This window comes from Stegostoma tigrinum, chromosome 2 (assembly GCF_030684315.1).
Source record: "Stegostoma tigrinum isolate sSteTig4 chromosome 2, sSteTig4.hap1, whole genome shotgun sequence".
Taxonomy (NCBI): Eukaryota; Metazoa; Chordata; class Chondrichthyes; order Orectolobiformes; family Stegostomatidae; genus Stegostoma; species Stegostoma tigrinum.
This window is the reverse complement of record NC_081355.1, coordinates 110,237,759-110,257,678: the sequence shown is the minus strand read 5'-3', so window position 1 is coordinate 110,257,678 and position 19,920 is coordinate 110,237,759. Positions and strand designations below refer to the sequence as shown.

The 19,920-nt window shown below is 42.5% G+C and overlaps 2 protein-coding genes and 1 long non-coding RNA gene across 12 annotated transcripts in view; 2 read left to right on the top strand and 1 right to left on the bottom strand.

Annotated features, from left to right (window-relative positions):
• The window catches only part of dus3l (dihydrouridine synthase 3-like (S. cerevisiae)), a 33,965-nt gene extending 33,372 nt beyond the window's left edge, over window positions 1–593 (bottom strand). For 2 of the 8 annotated variants that reach the window (XM_048562434.2, XM_048562443.2), the window contains exon 1: window positions 252–572. The gene's annotated coding sequence lies outside the window, so the exon portion shown is untranslated. Of the gene's footprint in view, window positions 1–251 lie in introns of all 8 variants that reach the window. The other 6 variants (XM_048562424.2, XM_048562453.2, XM_048562482.2 and 3 more) reach the window with 6 other exon arrangements.
• LOC125467098 (uncharacterized) lies at window positions 523–7,042 on the top strand. Of its 3 annotated transcripts, none has more exons than XR_007250570.2 (3): window positions 523–699; window positions 3,972–4,216; window positions 6,941–7,042. It is a non-coding gene; the product is annotated as an uncharacterized LOC125467098 (long non-coding RNA). The 3 variants fall into 3 exon arrangements; XR_007250566.2 differs by having other exon boundaries at window positions 634–771; XR_007250567.2 differs by lacking the exon at window positions 6,941–7,042 and adding an exon at window positions 5,974–6,405 and having other exon boundaries at window positions 634–771.
• A 198-nt stretch (window positions 7,043–7,240) lies between these two features.
• The window catches only part of LOC125467091 (pituitary tumor-transforming gene 1 protein-interacting protein-like), a 53,693-nt gene continuing 41,013 nt past the window's right edge, over window positions 7,241–19,920 (top strand). Inside the window, exons 1-4 of the mRNA XM_048562509.2 lie at window positions 7,241–7,417; window positions 8,530–8,582; window positions 10,874–10,982; window positions 17,530–17,659. Coding sequence (XP_048418466.1) covers window positions 7,321–7,417; window positions 8,530–8,582; window positions 10,874–10,982; window positions 17,530–17,659 — 389 coding nt within the window. The 5' untranslated portion in view covers window positions 7,241–7,320. The remainder of the gene's footprint in view (window positions 7,418–8,529; window positions 8,583–10,873; window positions 10,983–17,529; window positions 17,660–19,920) is intronic.

Sequence of the window (19,920 nt, the reverse complement as noted above, 5' to 3'; positions counted from 1 at the left end):
CAGCAGACCCTTCGCAAGGAAAAAAAATTTGCAAATTCGCTTAGCAGCGACACGTATCGCGCTTGAGGCAGGATCGCCAAGAACTGGCCTTTGCAGCCATCAGCAAAAGTGCATCAAATGAAGGCATTAATCGTCTCTGGTAGATGGGAAGGTGCCAAAGCACCCTGACCGCCACATGATCTACAATTTCCTGAAAATGTTAACCTAGTCCAGGAGAAGTACCATTTCCACAAACAAAAAAGAATACTTACTTAAGTACCACAGGTTTCTAATAATTAAAACAGTTTAAATAATCTTTCACTACGATTAAAGCCATCACAGTTCCTAATAGCCTTGCGTGGGGGTTTGGGCAGGGAGTCCAATTTAAACTTCCAGCGATCCTTCGTGAGAAAACAACGTCGGCCGGACAGAAAGCAAACCGCATCAAATCACACAATAACTCTACCCGAGAGGCGGCGAGCAAAATACAAAAGCAGCCGCTTAAATATTACGTTGCCTGTATGTTTAAATTGAAGGCGAACGAAGACTGCTGCTCCCACTTCGGAATCCACGCTCCCAGAGCCGGACACACTTAGCGTCACACATTCTTCCGGGTGCAACCGCCCAGAGGCTCCCGCGGCAAACGGTGACTGTTTCTGTGCGTCCGCAAGAACGTCCCGTTTCTCACCTCACACCACAGCAGCTACTTCCCCTATTCACGTATGTGTTGGCTGGAGGTTCTATTTTGTGGTTGATATTCGCAACTGAACGACCAAGAAACACCGCCATTAGGTTTCTTTGATATACGATGATCTTTATTAATGTCTCTACAGTTATATATGTTTTTTTTTCAGTCAGCCTGCTTAGAGATTTTATTACACGGTCCTGAAGCCGGTAGAACTTGAACCCAAGATAACACGTTGTAGAGCTGGATGAACACAGCAGGCCAAGCAGTATCAAAGGAGCAGGAAAGCTGACGTTTCGGGCTTAAACCCTTCATCAGAAATGAGGGAAGGGGTTTCCGAAATAAATAGGGAGAGAGGGGAGGCGGATTGAAGATGGACAGAGGAGAAGATAGGTGGAGAGGAGACAAGACAGGTCAAAGAGGCAGGGATGGAGCAGTAGAGGTGAGTGTGGGAGAGGAGGTGGGGTGGGGATAGGTCAGTCCGGGGAGGCCGGACAGGTCAAGGGGGCGGGATGAGGTAGTTGGTAGGAAATGGGGGTGCAGCTTGAGGTGGGAGGAGGGGATAGGTGAGAGGAAGAACAAGTTAGGGAGGCAGGGATGAGCTGGGCTGGTTTTGGGATGCAGTTGGGGAGGCGAGATTTTGAAGCTTGTGAAATCCACATTGATACCATTGGGCTGCAGGGTTCCCAAACGGAATATGAGTTGCTGTTCCTGCAACCTTCGGGTGGCGTCCTTATGGCACAGCAGGAGGGCCAGGATGGGCATGTCATCTGAGGAATGCAAGGGGGAGTTGAAAAGGTTCGTGACTCGGAGGTGCAGCTTTTATTGCGAACCAAGTATAGGTGTTCTGCAAAGCGGTCCCCAAGCCTCCACTTGGTTTTCCTGATGTAGAAGAGGCAATATACCACATTAGCAGATGTGCAAGTGAACCTCTGCTCGATGTGGAAAGTCTTCTTGGGGCCTGCGATGGGGGGAGGGAGGAGGAGTGGGGGCAGGTATAGCACTTCCTGCAGTTGGAGGGAAAAATGCGGGGTGTTTGTGGGGCTGGACGGGAGTGTGGAGCGGACAAGGGAGTCATAGAGAGAGTGGTCCTTCCCGAAAGCCCAGGTTCCTTGGTTTGAAGGTGAGGAATACACCCAAAGCGCCGTAGGAACGCCCAAAAACTGAAATATATTCTGAACCTGTTTACAAATTTGTTGTACTCCAATCACTTCGTTATGCATTTTCATACAATAAAACCTGAAAATCCAAGAATTTAATTTAATTTCAGGTTGGAATTTCTGCTAAAAATGTGCCTCTAAGAGCAATAAGATAAATGGCCAGCTCGTCTCCTTTTCTGGTATAGTTGAGTCAACTGTTGATCAGGACAAACGATTAACCACCTTATTATTCCACAAATTGTGGCAGAAACTTTTACAACAACAACAAAAACAAAGTTGCGGGAAAAGCTCAGAGATAGTAAGAACTGCCAATGTCTGAGATAACACAGTGTGGAGCTGGATGAACACAACAGGCCGGGCAGCATCTAAGAACCGGAAAGCTGACGTTTCGGGTTGGGACCCTTCAGCTGGGAAAGTTCAGCAGATCTGGCAGCATCTGTGAAGGAACAAACAGTGAACGTTTCAGGTCCAGTGACCCTTCCTCAGAATAGAAACTTTTATATTCTCCTGAGAACACAGGCATGATCTTAGTTTAAAATCTTTTCCAAGACAGAGACACCTGGTCTAGGATTGTGATAACCATTGAGACAACTAACAATGACACAATAAGTTTATTGATTCATAAACACTTAAAAATCTCACAAAAGTCTTCTGTAAGTTTCAGAATGGAGACAATGTTGTCACAACCGAAGTAAAATTATGGATGCTGTGCATAAACATATTTCTTGATTTGTACATCCTATGCGTACTATGATCTGCCTGTACCACTTGCAAACAGAGCTTTTCACTGTAATTTGGTTCACATGACAATAAATCAATCAATCAACTAATGTTCACATTAAGCCCAAGACTGTGCTTTTGAGCCCCAGTTATTTCTGTATGAACCATATTACAAATATACAAGAAAGTGGAACAATATAAATTTCCAAATTGTGGAAACTGACTTTCATTGGTATTTCATTCAAATTTTTTTTTTGTTAATAATTGTGAATCAAGTTACTAGAATCATAACAATGAATTCTAAAACCAAGAACAAGCTATGCTAGAAATAGACAACATTCTGATTGTTGCATTGGTATATTCAGTGTTGGGGTGGGAAGTTACAATGATCTTGGCATTAGTTTTACACAATAATCAAATTTTCAAAAGTAATTACAGCTATACAGGACACCGGTGAGACCGCACCTGGAGTATTGTGTGCAGTTTTGGTCTCCATATTTGAGGAAGGACATTGTTGCTATTGAGGGAGTGCAGGGTAGGTTCATGAGGTCAATTCCTGGAATGGCGGGACTATCATATGTTGAAAGATTGGAGCGACTGAGCTTGTATACACTTGAGTTTAGAAGGATGAGAGGGGATCTGATTGAGGCGTATAAGATTATTAAAGGATTGGACACTCTGGATGCAGGAAGCATGTTTCGGCTGATGGGTGAATCCAGAACCAGAAGACACATTTTAAAAATAAGGGGTAGGCCATTTAGAACAGAGTTGAGGAAAAACTTCCTCACCCAGAGAGTGGTGGATATGTGGAATGCTCTGCCCCAGAAGGCAGTGGAGGCCAACTCGCTGGATAGTTTCAAGAAAGAGATGGATAGAGCTCTTAAAGATAGTGGAATCAAGGCTTATGGGGATAAGGCAGGAATGGGATACTGATTGTGGATGATCAGCCACGATCATGATGAATGGTGGTGCTGACTCAAAGGGCCAAATGGCCTACTCCTGCACCTATTGTCTATTTCATATTTTCACATTTCTTTAGACGCTGCAACTTACAAGCTTGTGGTTGTTTAGTGTGGTTTCCTGTTTCTGAGTCAGCATCCTGCTATTTTTGCCACTAACTAGCTTACCAGCTTCAAATTGTTCTGCTTTTTCATATTCCCATACCAAATTATAAATCAATGCAGTATAGTAACCTAAAACATCTGGGTCTAGGCCAGAAACGTCAGCTTTTCTGCTCCTAAGATGCTGCTTGGCCTGCTGTGTTCATCCAGCTCTACACTTTGTTGTATCGGATTCTCTAGCATCTGCAGTTCCTATTATCTCTGTTACTAAACCCATCAGGTGTGTTGCGAACAGGGGAGAAGCAGCCCCTCTTTCTTCTCAACCTCTTTCACCAAGTAGCAACTAACATTTTGTTCATTTTTCAGCATTCAACTGTCACACTTGAATGGAAAATGGAAGACAGCCAATTCCAATGTTTGCTCAAGGTTTTGAGATTGGGAGGACTGTGCAAAAAGTCAGCATCACTGCGAAGCAGACTGGGAGAATGTATGCGTGAGAAGGGCTGCAACGGAGGAGATTATAACTGGTGCAGAAAGCCCCTTCGACCAAAGTCCCTCTGATCCTCTTACTTCCTAGGATCCAACCATTGATCATACCACTTCTTTACCTGGTTAGTATTCCCAAAACACATCACCTCACTTTTTGCAGAATTAGATTCCATTTGTCACCATATTGCCCTTTTGACTAGCCCATCTATATTATCCCATATTCTAAAGTTTTCCTCCTTCCTATTTAACCTACCACCAATTTTCACGGAATTTTCAAACTTACTGATCAAACTCCTGCATTCATATATAGAACATTGATGTACAGCACCAACAGCTAGCGATCCAGCATCAAACTGTGCAGTATGCCAATGGACACGGGCTTCCAGTCACAAAAAAAGCTTTTGGTTATCACTCCCTGCTTCCTGCCACTAAGACAGTTTTACATCTTATTTGCCAAATTGCCATGGATCTCCTGGGTTTGTCGCCACTTGACCTTACCAAAGTTCATGTAGATTACATTCACTGCTCTACCCTCATACATTGTCACCTTCCTGAAAAACTTAAATCAAATCTGTCCGATCTGATCGCTCCTGACAAAGTATGCTGACTCCCCCAGTAATATTAAGTTGGAGAGGGTCCAGAAGAGACTTACAAGGATGTTGCTGGGACTGGAGGATGTGAATTATAAGGAGACGGTGAATAGATTGGATGTGAGGCTGGATGAACACAGCAGGCCAAGCAGCATCTCAGGAGCACAAAAGCTGACGTTTCGGGCCTAGACCCTTCATCAGAGAGGGGGATGGGGAGAGGGAACTGGAATAAATAGGGAGAGAGGGGAAGGCGGACCGAAGATGGAGAGTAAAGAAGATAGGTGGAGAGAGTATAGGTGGGGAGGTAGGGAGGGAATAGGTCAATCCAGGGAAGATGGACAGGTCAAGGAGGTGGGATGAGGTTAGTAGGTAGATGGGGGTGCGGCTTGGGGTGGGAGGAAGGGATGGGTGAGAGGAAGAACCGGTTAGGGAGGCAGAGACAGGTTGGACTGGTTTTGGGATGCAGTGGGTTAGGGGGGGAAGAGCTGGGCTGGTTGTGTGGTGCAGTGGGGGGAGGGGACAAACTGGGCTGGTTTAGGGATGCATTTGGGGAAGGGGAGATTTTGAAACTGGTGAAGTCCACATTGATACCATTAGGCTGCAGGGTTCCCAGGCGACACTTCCGCCATTTACAATCCGACCCCACCACCCAAGACATTTTTCCATCCCCACCCCTGTCTGCTTTCCGGAGAGACCACTCTCTCCGTGACTCCCTTGTTCGCTCCACACTCCCCTCCAACCCCACCACACCCGGCACCTTCCCCTGCAACCGCAGGAAATGCTACACTTGCCCCCACACCTCCTCCCTCACCCCTATCCCAGGCCCCAAGATGACATTCCACATTAAGCAGAGGTTCACCTGCACATCTGCCAATGTGGTATACTGCATCCACTGTACCCGGTGTGGCTTCCTCTACATTGGGGAAACCAAGTGGAGGCTTGGAGACCGCTTTGCAGAACACCTCCGCTCAGTTCGCAACAAACAACTGCACCTCCCAGTCGCAAACCATTTCCACTCCCCCTCCCATTCTTTAGATGACATGTCCATCATGGGCCTCCTGCAGTGCCACAGTGATGCCACCCGAAGGTTGCAGGAACAGCAACTCATATTCCGCCTGCAGTTCCCATTATCTCTGACATTATCCAAATGGATGATGCTTAACTGTCAACCAAATGAGCCTTTCCACCACTTCCCCCAGATTTTTTTGTATTTTTGCACCTGGTAGGAGAAAGTTGGAAACAGTGGCAAAAACAGTACTCTTTTGTGTTCCTGTGATTTTTTTTTCCAGGCTTAAACACAGCAACTAGCAAATCCTGGAGACTCAAGGGCAGGTCCTGGAGGGTTGACAACAATATCGTAGATATTACTTCTGGGAAGAGAGCAGAGTTGATGTTTCATGACCAGCGACACTTCTGAGAACCGGTCCTGATGAGGAGTCACTGGACTCGAAACGTGAACTCCGCTTTTTTCTCACAGATGCTGTGGCTTCCTCTACATTGGGGAAACCAAGCAGAGGCTTGGGGACCGCTTCGCAGAACACCTCCGCTCGGTTCGCAATAAACAACTGCACCTCCCAGTCGTGAACCACTTTAACTCATCCTCCCATTCTTCAGATGACATGTCCATCATGGGCCTCCTGCAGTGCCACAAGGATGCCACCCGAAGGTTGCAGGAACAGCAACTCATATTCTGCTTGGGAACCCTGCAGCCCAGCTTCAAAATCTCCCCTCCCCCCACTGCATCCCAAAACCAGCCCAGCCTGTCTCTGCCTCCCTAACCCGTTCTTCCTCTCACCCATCCCTTCCTCCCACCCCAAGCCGCACCTCCATTTCCTACCTACTAACCTCATCCCACCTCCTTGACCTGTCCGTCTTCCCTGGACTGACCTATCCTCTCCCTACCTCCCCACCTATACTCTCCTCTCCACCTATCTGCTTTTCTCTCCGTCTTCGGTCCACCTCCCCCTCTCTATTCCAGAACCCTCTCCCCGTCCCCCTCTCTGATGAAGGGTCCAGGCCCGAAACATCAGCTTTTGTCCTCCTGAGATGCTGCTTGGCCTGCTGTGTTCATCCAGCCCCACATTTTATTATCTTGGCTTCTCCAGCATCTGCAGTTCCCATTATGTCTGCTGCCAGACCTGCTGGGTTTCTACAGCTTTTGTTTCAGATCTCCAGCAGCCCACAGTTCTTTGCTTTATATGCAGTCGATATTGTCTGAGAAATTTCCAGCATTTTGTTTTTTTTTGTTTTCTAAAGCTTTCGAATTGACTTTTAAGATCTGCATACAAGCTGGGACATAACTGGGTCCGCAGGGACAGCGGGAGACTCCTGTATCCACATTAGCTTTGAAGTCTGGAGGAAAGGTGATGTATCTGACGAGTTAACTGTATCTCATTGTCTCCACAGGTACGACCTGACCTGCCGAGTGTCTTGTAACATTTTCAGCTTTCACACTAACACTTCGGGGCAAATGGTAGCATTGCGCGCACATAGACACATGCACACACACACACGCACGCGCGTACTGCGGATAATAGTTTCACTGTTGTGGCTCTGATGCTCGCGCGGGGTAGCGCCTGCGCACCGCTCTGGCCGGGGTGGGGTTTCGCGGCCGCTGAGGAAGGGAAAGTGACGACATGGAGTTGTTGGGAGCGAAGGCAATGTTCGTCATTCTCTCTCTCCTCTTTACGGTGTCCGGCGGGAGCCAGGTCACCCTCCGACCGGCGGTGCGAGGTAAGAGTGCCGCCTTCCCTGGGCTGTGCGTTCTCAAATGTCGTGCCGACCCTGGGCAGAGCCATCTTCCCTCAAAGTCTCCCACTGCCCCTCCCCTCTTCCCCCAAATCAGTACCATCTTCCTCCAGTAACACCCACACCTCCTCAAACCAGTATTTGCCCTCTCCCAGTAACACCCATTCCTCGACCACACCAGCTCTTACCCTTCCAGTATAACACGCACCTCCACCCAACAAAACTCAGGACCACCATCCCTCGGTATCACTCTGCCCCTCAAACCAGCACGCACATCCCCTTCAGTATCACTTACTCTCTCCCTCACCAGCAACCACCCTCCTGGTATCACTCGGCCTCCCAATATTATCCGTTCACGTACCCATCCACTCCGACCAGCACCAAGCGCACACCCCCTCAGTTTTATTCACTCAATGCCCCACAAACATCCAGGCTCCCTTCCAGCATCTCCCCAACCACCTCCCACCCACATTAGCGCCTGCCCATTCTCTTTCCCCCCCCCCGCCGTATCCACCCTCCCACTAGCAATTCTCTTCTCCCCCCCCCCCCCATAACGCAAACCACTCATCCACTTGTGTGATGAATAAAACAGTTGTGTCAGTTATTATCGAAAAGTTGACAGGTTCAAGTGAAAGAATAAAGAGTTTTGAAACAGCTACTTGATTATTTCACTTAGGATATAAATTCTGCTAACTGGTAAAGAGAAGAGCTTCCAAAACCATGCCAGACATAGTTTTCAGTTTACGCTTCAGCATGAATTGTAAACTAGAATGAAGACTTCAAGTATGTCGCTTCTTGGTCTGATGTTGATTCCTTGAATGGTTTGTTGAAATTCTTTGATTTGAAGGTGATTAAGCCCAGAGTATAATGTTTACAGGTGTTTCAGATAAGGGGTGGATAACTGCAAGAAAAAATTGTATGTTACAATAACACTTGCGTGTTTTTGTTAGTACACGTCAAACCTGTGAATTTCCATTGATATTTCTATTTACCTATTCTTGCCATTGAATTCTAATTTTCTTATGATGTCATGTTCAAGCAACTGAAGAAAACAAAACTGTACCTTCTGCCACTAGTTTTTCTTTGTTTTTGTATAGATTGCTCAGATTTTACAAATACGTCTTGTGAACGGTGCTTGGAAAACGTCACTGTAAGTATGACAAGTTTTTAATCAATTTATTAATGAATATCCTGAAATATATAGATTTGAATCTTTATTCATTTGTTGGAGAGAAAAATAATTTGGCCCTTTAGAGGTATGAAACTCATTAGCACAGATGTCACTTCCTTATGAAGTTTCAATGAGGATCATGTCCTTTTAAAATGAGCCTCCTTCCTCCAAAGTCACAACCACCACCACCAGCCCCCCCCCCCACCCCCACCCTGTGCCTTAAAGAGCAACAACACTGTCAGTAACTGTACTGTTCTTGTGCTCATCTCACCTTCTCTGTGAAGATATACAGTTCCAAATTCTCTCAGCCAAGGTCTCTTACCTCATGCACGTGTCCTGAATAAAGTTGTTTAATCAGTTGATTTCAGTTTTGAAAATCTGATTCTAACATTCTGTAAATTGTCATTACAATTTTGGGCCAGCGCGGTGGCTCAGTGGTTAGCACTGTGCAAGGGACCTGGGTTTGATTCCATCCTCGGGCAACGGTCTGTATGGAGTTTGCACGTTCTCCCCACGTCTGCATAGGTTTCCTCCCGGGTACTCCAGTTTCCTCCCATAGTCCAAAGAGAAGGGTCTAGACCCGAAAGGTCAGCTTTCCTGCTCCTCTGGTGCTGCTTGGCCTGCTGTGTTCATCTCGCTCTACACCTTGTTAACTCAGGTTAGGTGGTTTGGCCATGCAAAATTGCCCATAGTGTTTAGGTGGGTTGTCAGGGGATGGGTCTGGGTGTGATGCTCCAAGGGTTGGTGTGAACTTGTTGGGCTGAAGAGCCTGTTTCCACACTGTAGGATTTGTATAATAATTTGCATGGCACTCTTTCTTTGGTCTTGAAACGGCAAATATGTTCAGTTGGTATCTTGTCAAATATGTCATATTAGTTTTAAATGCTGCAGTTTAACTTTCTTACAACAATAATTTAGAACTGCAATTGTATTCTACTGCTTATGTATTTACTTATTGATCTCTTCTGTGTGTTCTTAATTTCAAACTGAGATTCCTTCATTATATTAGAAATATTTTGAAATAAAAGGAAATTACCTTCAATTGCAGTGGCATTGATTAAACTGAATCTGTCAAATAACCATTCATTTACTTTTTTGACAGATTAGTTTCATTGTTCTAGATGGTTGGTATCTGTTTACCTTTGCATATTGCTGAATGTAAACAGATAACTCCTGTCAAACACAGTGAAGTCAGAATTCAAAGCCCAGTTTGGAGAATTTTATCTACTTTCAAGGTACTTGTGTTGTAAAGACAAACTTGCAGCAGCACTCTTTTTTTTTTCATTTCTATTGATGTTTACAAGGTGCATTTTAGTCACTATAAATATGATGTCATTGCTTGTTTAAAAACAATTTTCTGCACTTCTGAAAAAATAAACAGACAATCCCATTCTTTCCTCACAAATATGTTTCTCTGCTAATTAAAATCCATCCTTGCAAAAGTCCTGCCCTTGCCATTTGCCAGCCCCTTTAGTATCTGAAATAAACTTGCAAAATTCGTTGCAATGTAATGACTTTGAAAAGTTTTGGTCTGTGAATTTGCATTTATTAGGAATCTTGTCTGAAAAGCCTGAGTTTACTCCATTTAGAACCTTTAAACATCTTGAAATAATTCAAGCTTTTTAGTAGAAGTTAGATTTGAAAGAGTTTTTTCAAAAAGCACAATATTGCAAGTTTACAACTAAGACTGTAGTTTTGTTTTGAAAAGTCAGAGCTTGGGGGCCACCGGTTACATTTGAGGTATTCCTTACTGTTCTGAGCATGACAACTAAAATATGTAAATTAGCACATTGTTCAATGAGGAAACTACTTCACTAAACATTGCAGATCAAACAAAGCAATGTCAACAGTATACAAGTGCATTCTTTGATTGGAGTTAAAGGGTATACACTGTAAAATCTAGTTGGAGTTTCACACTGATATCGTAAAAAAAAATGAAATTGAGAAAATAAGTTTTGCACTAATTCTTGTACTTTGTTTTGAGCTGTTTTTGAGTTTTCCTGAACAGCATTTGTAAATACTGCCTCAAAAGTTGTGATGTCAACTGGAATTGTTTTTTTTATGCAGAGCAGAACATCTCATTATTTCAAAAGACTTTGTATGTTTAACTTAAATATGGTAGATCTTGTGTATTTAGTTTAGAAACAGTGATTCAAATTTAAGTGGGTATAGAGTGGCACAGATTGCACTCATGAAACTTCAGTTTACTGTGTCATTATTGAGAGCTTTTTGGGCAGCTTTAACACATGTTTTGAACCCTTGTCTTCCAGTGCCTGTGGTGTTTTGTTGATCAACGTTGCATGAAGTATCCTGTTGAAACTATAATTCCTCCTCGTTCAATATGCCCTTTAGACCAAGCTCGTTGGGGAGTTTGCTGGGGTAAGAATATAACATGCATTTTTCACTTAATGTCTAAATATGTGGTAACAGTCTAAAATGAACACAATTCCTATTCAAAGGTGTAATGTGATACAGCAGACATAATATTGTCCTGAGGCTACACACAGCAGTTCTAATAATCCTTGACCAACACCATCCGAAGTGTAATAAAATAAGAATAGCAATCTGAATTCATTATCAGGATCCAAGTTCGTATACCTTGACTAAGGTTTTGTAGTTTTTAACTGTTTGTGACTTGCTGCCTTAAATAGATGTCTTTTGGCAAATTTGGAATTCAGTGCTATTTCTAGTTGCCATGTGAAGTTGCTCATAGGTCACCTTGAATCATTTCATTTTGTGTAGCCAGGAATGCTATCAAGTAGAACATGTTATGCTTTGGAGCAGACATGGCTGCATGGCTTGCTAGACCTCATCAGAGGATGATTTGAGAGAGAACTGTCTTGATGTGCGTGAGAAGTTGCATACAGATAATGCAATTCTCTCAATTAATCCAGGCAGCATCATTGCTAATCTGGGCGGTGGGAGGTGGTGCACTCAACAACCACTTCACTCCCAGAGGCATTTGGTGCTTTTCATGAGTTTGGAAGCCTGGATTTTAACCTTTAAAGATATTACTGTAGCTGGCTGTGTTCCCCACTCCTCCAGGAAACTTCAACTGCAGCAAGGTGAAAATAGCTTTGAGACAAAACCATGCATCTGCAGTGCTCCTTGTACTTGCAACCTTTTCACCCTCAGGATGGGATTCCAATAACAATTGGGACACTTTTGGAAAACACCAGACATGATTGGGAGGCATTTTGTCATTCAGGCCCAAAAGACAAATCCTGTGGAAGCTCCGCAATGCAGTAATCTCCCTGGTATCCAGCATGATCAAGTGCAAGTTCCAGTTAGCTGAATATGTCAGTAACATGAGAAATAGTAGTAGATGGCTGGAATAACTCAACTTGTTGCTGCCATGTGATAAATGTGCATTTTACAAATAAGTGGCCAGGACCAAAGCCAGTGAACCTAGTCACATTAGATGAATCTGTCTTAATCGGTAAGGTCGGTCTTGTGCCAGCTTTAATAATGCATCTAACCCATTATTCCCTTCCAATTGCAAATACCAGTAACATCTTATTTGTCATTCCTATTTTGAATCTTGGTTGCCAGTTGCTTCAGAATCCTGCATGCTTGGGAGTTGGATAATGGGGACTTGACTGTGTATGGCGAAACATGGATCTTGAGGTTTACTGGATCCACCCTGTGTCACTGTTCTCAACAACATTCTTCCACAGTATCTACTGCACCTAATTATAATTGTTCTTCAGATACCATGGAAGTTGAACTTGATTATTTTTATCGACTTTCTTCTCATATTAAGAAACTGGATTAGGATTTTTAAGAAGTGCATTGATTTAAGGAAGGAGGAATCCCAGTAATGAAGTTGTTTAGGCATTAGCTTTTCAAGTCTGGAGTGAAACCCAAACTATTAGGAAACATTCATATAGTGTGAAGTGTCCCAAATATTGTTAAACTTGTGCAATTTGGCATGCTTTTGGAATGGGTGGTGCCAGTTAATTAACAGGATATTGTATTACTTAGGGCACAGACGACTTAGAAGACGGGGAGACAGAGAAGAAACAGTTGAGGTCGTCATAGTAAAAATGAAACCAAATACATCAGAATGCTCCTCTGCTTTCCAAACCACCCCTGTTGCCCTCTCCAGCAATTTCTTGACCCAGCCCTCTGTCTTTGACCTTGTCTGCACCTCCAACAAATGCAACATTCCTAGTCTGTCTTCTCTCGTAGGCATCTCTTCTACCGTCCTCTCATTTATGTGAAGCTCAGTGAGAGTGGGCTTATTGAAAGAGCAGCTAGTGACTTGTGCCTCCTTTACAGTCACTTAAATTAGAGAGTTAGCATTTTATATGTGCCACAGAGCTGTAGTGACTAATCGGTGACTGCTTGAGCACAATTAATTTGGAATGGCAGATTTTCTACCTTAAGAAGACGAGCAGAATATTAGAGATAATGGGAACTGCAAATGCTGGAGAATTCCAAGATAATAAAATGTGAGGCTGGATGAACACAGCAGGCCAAGCAGCATCTCAGGAGCACAAAAGCTGACGTTTCGGGCCTAGACCCTTCATCACCCTCCTCTCTGATGAAGGGTCTAGGCCCGAAACGTCAGCTTTTGTGCTCCTGAGATGCTGCTTGGCCTGCTGTGTTCATCCAGCCTCACATTTTATTAAGCAGAATATTAGATATCAATGCCTGACAACATGCTTTCCCAAGGCCCAGTTTAAGACAAAATAAAAACCCAAAGAACTGTGGATGCTGTAAATCGGGAACAAAAACCTAAGTTATTGGAAAAGCTTAGGCCTAGTAGTGTCTGTGAAGAAAAATCAGTGTTAACATTTTGGGTGCTCTGAGGAAGGGTCACTAGACCCGAAACGTTAACTGTGCTTTACCTTCACAGATGTTGTCAGACCCGCTGAGCTTTTCCAGCAGCTTCTGTTGCAGTTTAAGACAATTTCTTTGAAGAGGGGCAGACTTTAGTGTTTCTTCAGCCTGCTTCGAGTGGTTATGTCATTACCTTTATAAGAAGACTAATAGATACATATCATTAGTGTGTATGCTAGAGATTATCATAGATCCTTACAGTGTGGAAACAGGCCATTCAGCCCAACATGTCCACACCGACACTCAGAACAGACCATTCCACCCAAACACATTTCCCTTAATCTACACACCCCTGAGCACTGGACAATTTAGCATGACAAATCCAGCTAGCCTGCACATCTTTGGATTGTAGGAAGAAACCGGAGCGCCCGAAGGAAACCCACACTGACGTGGGGAGACCATGCAAATTCCACACAGACAGTTGCCCAAGGGTGGAATCGAACCCAGGTCCCTGGTGCTGTGAGGAAGCAGTGCTAACCACTGTGCCTAGGTTGTCAATATTTGATTAAATAATGCCCAGTACTGACGGTTAAAAATAGATCCAGCTTATTCTTAAATTTTTTGAGACACGGCTAGAATTGTGTATCTCCTCAGGACCTGATTCATGCAAGATCTTGCACTTAGTTGAATGTAATGAGTAACCTATTTACTTGTTGGCATATTAGAGACTGTGTATCAGCTGTCCCAGTCTGGCAAGTCCAGGAAGCTCATTCCTTCATACATTGAAAAAGGAGTGAAGTTAGAAGGTTCAAGGGCAATTTTTCACATAAACAGTATTAAATAAGCTCTGTAATCTTAGGCATACAGCAAGCCTTTAGCCCAGTACTGTAGCTGTGATAAAGTATCTGAAAATGTTTACTTTCTAAGTTCATTCTCAGCAAAATCCAAGCTTTTCTTTCAATGCTATGCTTTCTTGCCTCAAAAGGTATTCATTTGATCAGTTCAACTAATCAGCACACTTCTGATTGGGTGATAATTTAAATACAATTGAAAATAGAAAAAAATGTGTATGCATTCATATTTATTCCTGACCACAAAAGCCATGTGGGATTTGAGTATATGCTGTTTCCTAATGCATACAGACTATTCATGAAGTGCTTTTAACGCAGTGTCCAGAATTTCTTCTAGACGATGACCTCTCTGATGATTTTGACTGTTGAAGTGTTTTGTAATTCACTCTTTTTTTTGTATTGTTTGGAAGTAGTACAGTGACTGTCATACTTGCATGTATCTTGTAACTGAACTTAAAGGAAGATGAAAGACCCCCACCCCCCCACAAACAACTGTACCCCAGCCATTTGTACATCTTGGAGGGAAAAATTGTTCGTATGCAAGTTTCACATACTGTCTTAGCCCAGTCTCTCAACTGGCAGCAGTGAACTGCTCGAATAGAGAAGAAATTATCTATCTTCAGATGAGCACGAGACATTAAGTATATAAATGTACTATTTGCTTCTTTTTTGCTTTCAATTATCTGTTTCAGTCAATAATAAGTAATACAACAGAGTATGTCACTGAAATAATTTTTGCCAATAAACAAAGGAATTAAAACACTAGGTGGCAGAACTATACTTCAACAAAAAAAATGAAGCCTCCAGTCTTGGAAACATCCCTACTGTTGCAGCTTTACTGCTCTTAATCTCTACAGAATAGGTTTCTGAGGTTTAATGATCAGGTGCAAATAGACTCAGTTGGCTTCCTTTACACCTGAGCAGAGGGAAACTAAAATGTCAATATTTTCCACTAAGTGGGCATGTTATGTATTGTAGGAAAATCGGAGGAAATCTGACGTTGGTTGAAGTTTTCCATGTAGACCTGACGCACATTTTAAAAAATGTCAAATGAAATAATTCTTGTTTTGAAATTTATGCCTAAATTAGTAAATTTTACTTAATGTTTTTAGAGATTGACCTTGTTTTTCTGTAACATTCCTTACCAAAGAAAGGAACAATCATGACTAAATTCAGTACAATACAGTACCATACACTGAGTTATTAGATGGATGAGAAGAATGTGACTGACCTTCAAGTGCAGCACAAATGACAAAAAATTAGAAACACAACATTAAATTATTTCTTTTACATTCGATAATGACCTTTGCAGCTGCATTTTGTTATCTTTATTTCAGATGTCCACAATTAGTGTCTTCTTTACCAATACTAAATGACGAGCAAGGATAGAGCTTATAATGTCCAAAGCTTGGGACGACACAGAGCAGTCTCTCTCTGTCCCCTGCACCGTCACCTCCATCATTTGGGGATGTGATGAACACTACTCGGTTATTTCAGACTATGGATTGAGGGAGAAGGTAACCGTAAAGTCACTTGGGAGGCCATTTTTGTGCACCTTTTTAGCATCACACAGTATAGAATAGGCCAAAGACCATCGATTGTCTATGCTAATCCCACTTCCCAGTACTTGGATATTGTAAAAAGTGCTCATTCACGTACTTGTTAATGGTTATGAGATTTCCTGCCTCCATTTCTCTCCCAGGCCGTGTATTACAGCTCCCATGACCCTCTGCTGAAAAAAAATTACATCAAATTTCCTCTAAGCCTCCTGCCCTTTATCTCAAAATTATGCTCCCTTGTATTCACCCATCAACTGAGATTAACACCTACTTCCTATCCATGCCACTCATAATCTTAGACATCTCAGTCAGGACTCTTAGCTTTCTTAGCTCTAAAGAAAGCAACTCAAGCTAATCCTTTCCTCATACATAAATTGTTACAACCAGGTAACATCCTGGTGAATCACCTCTACACCTCACCCAGTACAATCACACCCTTCCTATAGTGCAGTGACCAGAACTGCACACCTCATGATCAATACAATAACTGATAAAGGCGTGTGTCCTGTATGCTGCCTTAACCACCCTATTAATCTGCCCTGTTGCCTTCAGGGATCTGTAGTCAAGCACCCCAAGATCCCTCCTTTCCTCTGAACTTCTTAGGCCTTCTAACAGGTGACTCAGAATTATTGGAAACGATTGCAGAATAGATTTAATTACCACTGTCTTGGAAGAAAGTAGGTGTAATTTTGGGGCAATGTTTTAAAATAAAACCCACCTCTTCTGAGGCACTGACTTCAAATTTTTTTGTATTGTTGTAAGTGCAAACAATTAAAGGAAGCATGTTGGTGCTCATACTCTAAATTCGTTTGTGATCAAAGGATACTACATGGTCTGCTTTTGGAACCACTTTCATGAATTGTGTGAGTTAGATTCATACCATGCTTTTGTGATTGAGATGCAAACATCTGTAGGAATATTCTAATAAGCAAATCTCATAACTTGATTTATATGTTTAGGTTTGGTTTCCTTCTTAATCATTTTTTTAAATTTAGCAAAGCAGATTTAAGTATCTTGTCCTTTTTACTTTTTTTGTCCATGCAAATACTTTAACCTGTGATGAGCATTTCTTTTATGTTGAGTTTCTTGGACTTGACTTCCTTCCTGTTTGTAACAGGAAGCTATGATAGAGCATTCGTAGAATTCTCTTAAATTCGGTCAGTTAACATAACTTGTATTGTGTTCATTTTGAAATGACTAAATGTGGAACTCCAACTAACTAGTTTTTGAAATAATCATTGTGTTGCATGTCAGGTTGTTAAAGTCTAAGTGCTATGGCTATTTTCCTTCAGGTTTGATGATGAGACTGTTAAATAACTCTCCTGACCATATTAAAATTAGAAGACCAGGAAAATTGATGTGTACAGTGCAACATGCAAACAAGATATTTGTCCTGAGCTGCTGTCATAGTATCTGTGTGTGTTGGTTTGTTTTCTGTCTATATCTCTTTACTTTTCCTCATTTCCACAATTTTCTGTTTCTGAACATAAATAGAACAACAGGTCATGAGAATCCTGCAGAAATTGATAACAAGCTCACCTGAAACGAAAGAGGGATCAATTTGATTCTGTTGACATCAATAAAGGAAATGAATTTAATTGCAAATCGTGTATTGGAAATCCTGATCAAATACTGAAAACAAATTGGGACATTTTAGTCATTTTGAAACAGCTTTGATCACAGTGCAAAGTTATTCTTGTCCTGACTTCTGTTAATGTTGTTGTTCTGCAGTGAACTTTGAATGTTTGATCATTGCAATGTCTGTGATTGGAGGACTCATTCTGCTGCCGTTGGTATGTTGTTGCTGTTACTGCTGTTGCAAGAAGAAAGTATGTTGCTGTTGCAAGAGAAAATCCCATGGGTAATTATCTTTTTATAAATATTCTGAGCATGCATTGCCGTCTAGTCTGAGTCACTTACAGCTCTTGAAACCATAAGTTTCATAAATGGCCACATATTACTGACTGTTAAATATATTTAGCTTATGGAATGCATCTGAATTTGTCAGCCATGCAGATCTGACTTGCTGATGTAATGTCGTTAGACGATGCTAAGCGACAATTGTTTTTTCATAAAAGGAATATATCTGCACCATTTATAAAATCCTTCCCAGGCACAAACCTACTATAGATGTTGCTGTGTTCACTGAGCTGAGAGGCTTGATGGCATACATGTAAATTTGAACTGGCACAAGCCAACAGCGCTTCACAGCAAGTTCCACAGCACTGAAGATGTCACCTAGTAAGGGGACAAAACATCTTGCTCTCAAATCTTCCAGCTCATCGAACACACCAACACCTACAGCGAGCACCTGAGCTACAAATCTTCACTCAAACCCTGAACGTACCTCCTATTACAAAACAGAAATTGAGCTTATAAATTTGCTGCTCAACATTTTTGAACGATGCTTACTGAAACGTCTGGCTCCATTAGTTATGCCAAAAATGTAAAATTCAATATGTTTGCTCCTTGCCTGATGTTAAGACAGAAAATTGCATTTTTTAAAGGCAATAATATTTACAAGTGACCAGTTTTCACTGTTCATGACTTGCATGCTCATTGGGGCACTGAAATAGCACAAATAAATACTACAAAACTCCATAGAACAACATAGTATTGGTCTAGTGCACATTACTCAGATTTTGTGCATAGCTCCCTCAAAGTTGCCACCCAGGTGGATAAGCTTGTTAAGAAAGCATATGGTGTTTTGGCTTTCATTAACAGGGGGATCAGGTTTAAGAGCCGCAAGGTTATGCTGCAGCTCTACAAAACCCTGGTGAGACCACACTTGGAATATTGTGTCCAGTTCTGGTCGCCCTATTTATAGGAAATATGTGGAGGCTTTGGAGAGGGTGCAAAGGAGGTTTACCAGGATGCTGCCTGGACTGGAGGGCTCGTCTTACGAGGAGAGGTTGACTGAGCTCGGACTTTTCTCTCTGGAGAGAAGGAGCAAGAGAAGTGACCTGATTGAGGTGTACAAGGTAATGAGAGGCATGGATAGAGTCGATAGCCAGAGACTTTTCCCCAGGGCAGGATTGACTGCCACAAGGGGTCATAGTTTTAAGGTGTTAGGAGGAAGGTATAGAGGAGACGTCAGAGGGAGGTTCTTCACCCAGAGAGTTGTGAGCGCATGGAATAGTTTGCCAGTGGTAGTCGTGGAAGCGGAGTCATTAGTGACATTTAAGTGACTGCTGGACATGCACATGGACAGCAGTGAATTGAGAGGAATGTAGGTTAGGTTATTTTATTTTTGGATTAGGAATATTCCACGGCACAACATCGTGGGCTGAAGGGCCTGTACTGTGCTGTACCTTTCTATGTTCTAAAATCTGTGTTCATAGCTTGGCTCAACATTAAATGAACAGTTATGTGGCCTGAGATGACAAGGTGTAGAGCTGGATGAACACAGCAGGCCAAGCTGCACCAGAGGAGCAGGAAGGCTGATGTTTCAGGCCTAGACCCTCCTTCAGAAATCCTTTGAGTTGTTTTACCAACAAATTGAAAATAAAAATGGCTGTTGAATCAGCTGGCGCCTATTTGAAAACAGCTGTATATTAGAGTTCTTATGCAGTAATTCAAGTGGGGAACAAAGAAACAGAAATAAATGTGAGGAACAAATCATGTAAAGTTACACCCACCAGAGCTGTGCTGAACCCTTTTTTGTTGGTTTTAAATCACTATACTCTTTTTGCCACTTTGTAATGCTATAAATTGCGCTTTTTTTCTACCTACATTGAGTTCTTGCCAGTTTCCCCAGTTCGCTCAAATGCAAAGAACATTACTTTCCTTAAATGCCATTTCCCTGCGACTTCTTGACAAAGATCTCGTAGGCTATCCTCAGGATACTTTTATTATCTGCATTTTAATTCAAGGAAATCAAGCATGTTCCAGTGCATTTAAAGCTACGGTAATTTGAAGTGGAGCAGAGCTGTTATGAATGTTGTTTGCCTATATTATTGCCTCTGCTGTTAAAATTCTGTTCACTTTTTGTCATGTCTTGATTCACTCCTGTGAATTTTTTGCCAACTTCCTAAAATCTGTCTCCGCTGCAAATTGCAACTTATCGAAAACATCATCTTGGCCTATGTTTCCTTAATTATCCTGTCCTATTTTGTCTTACCC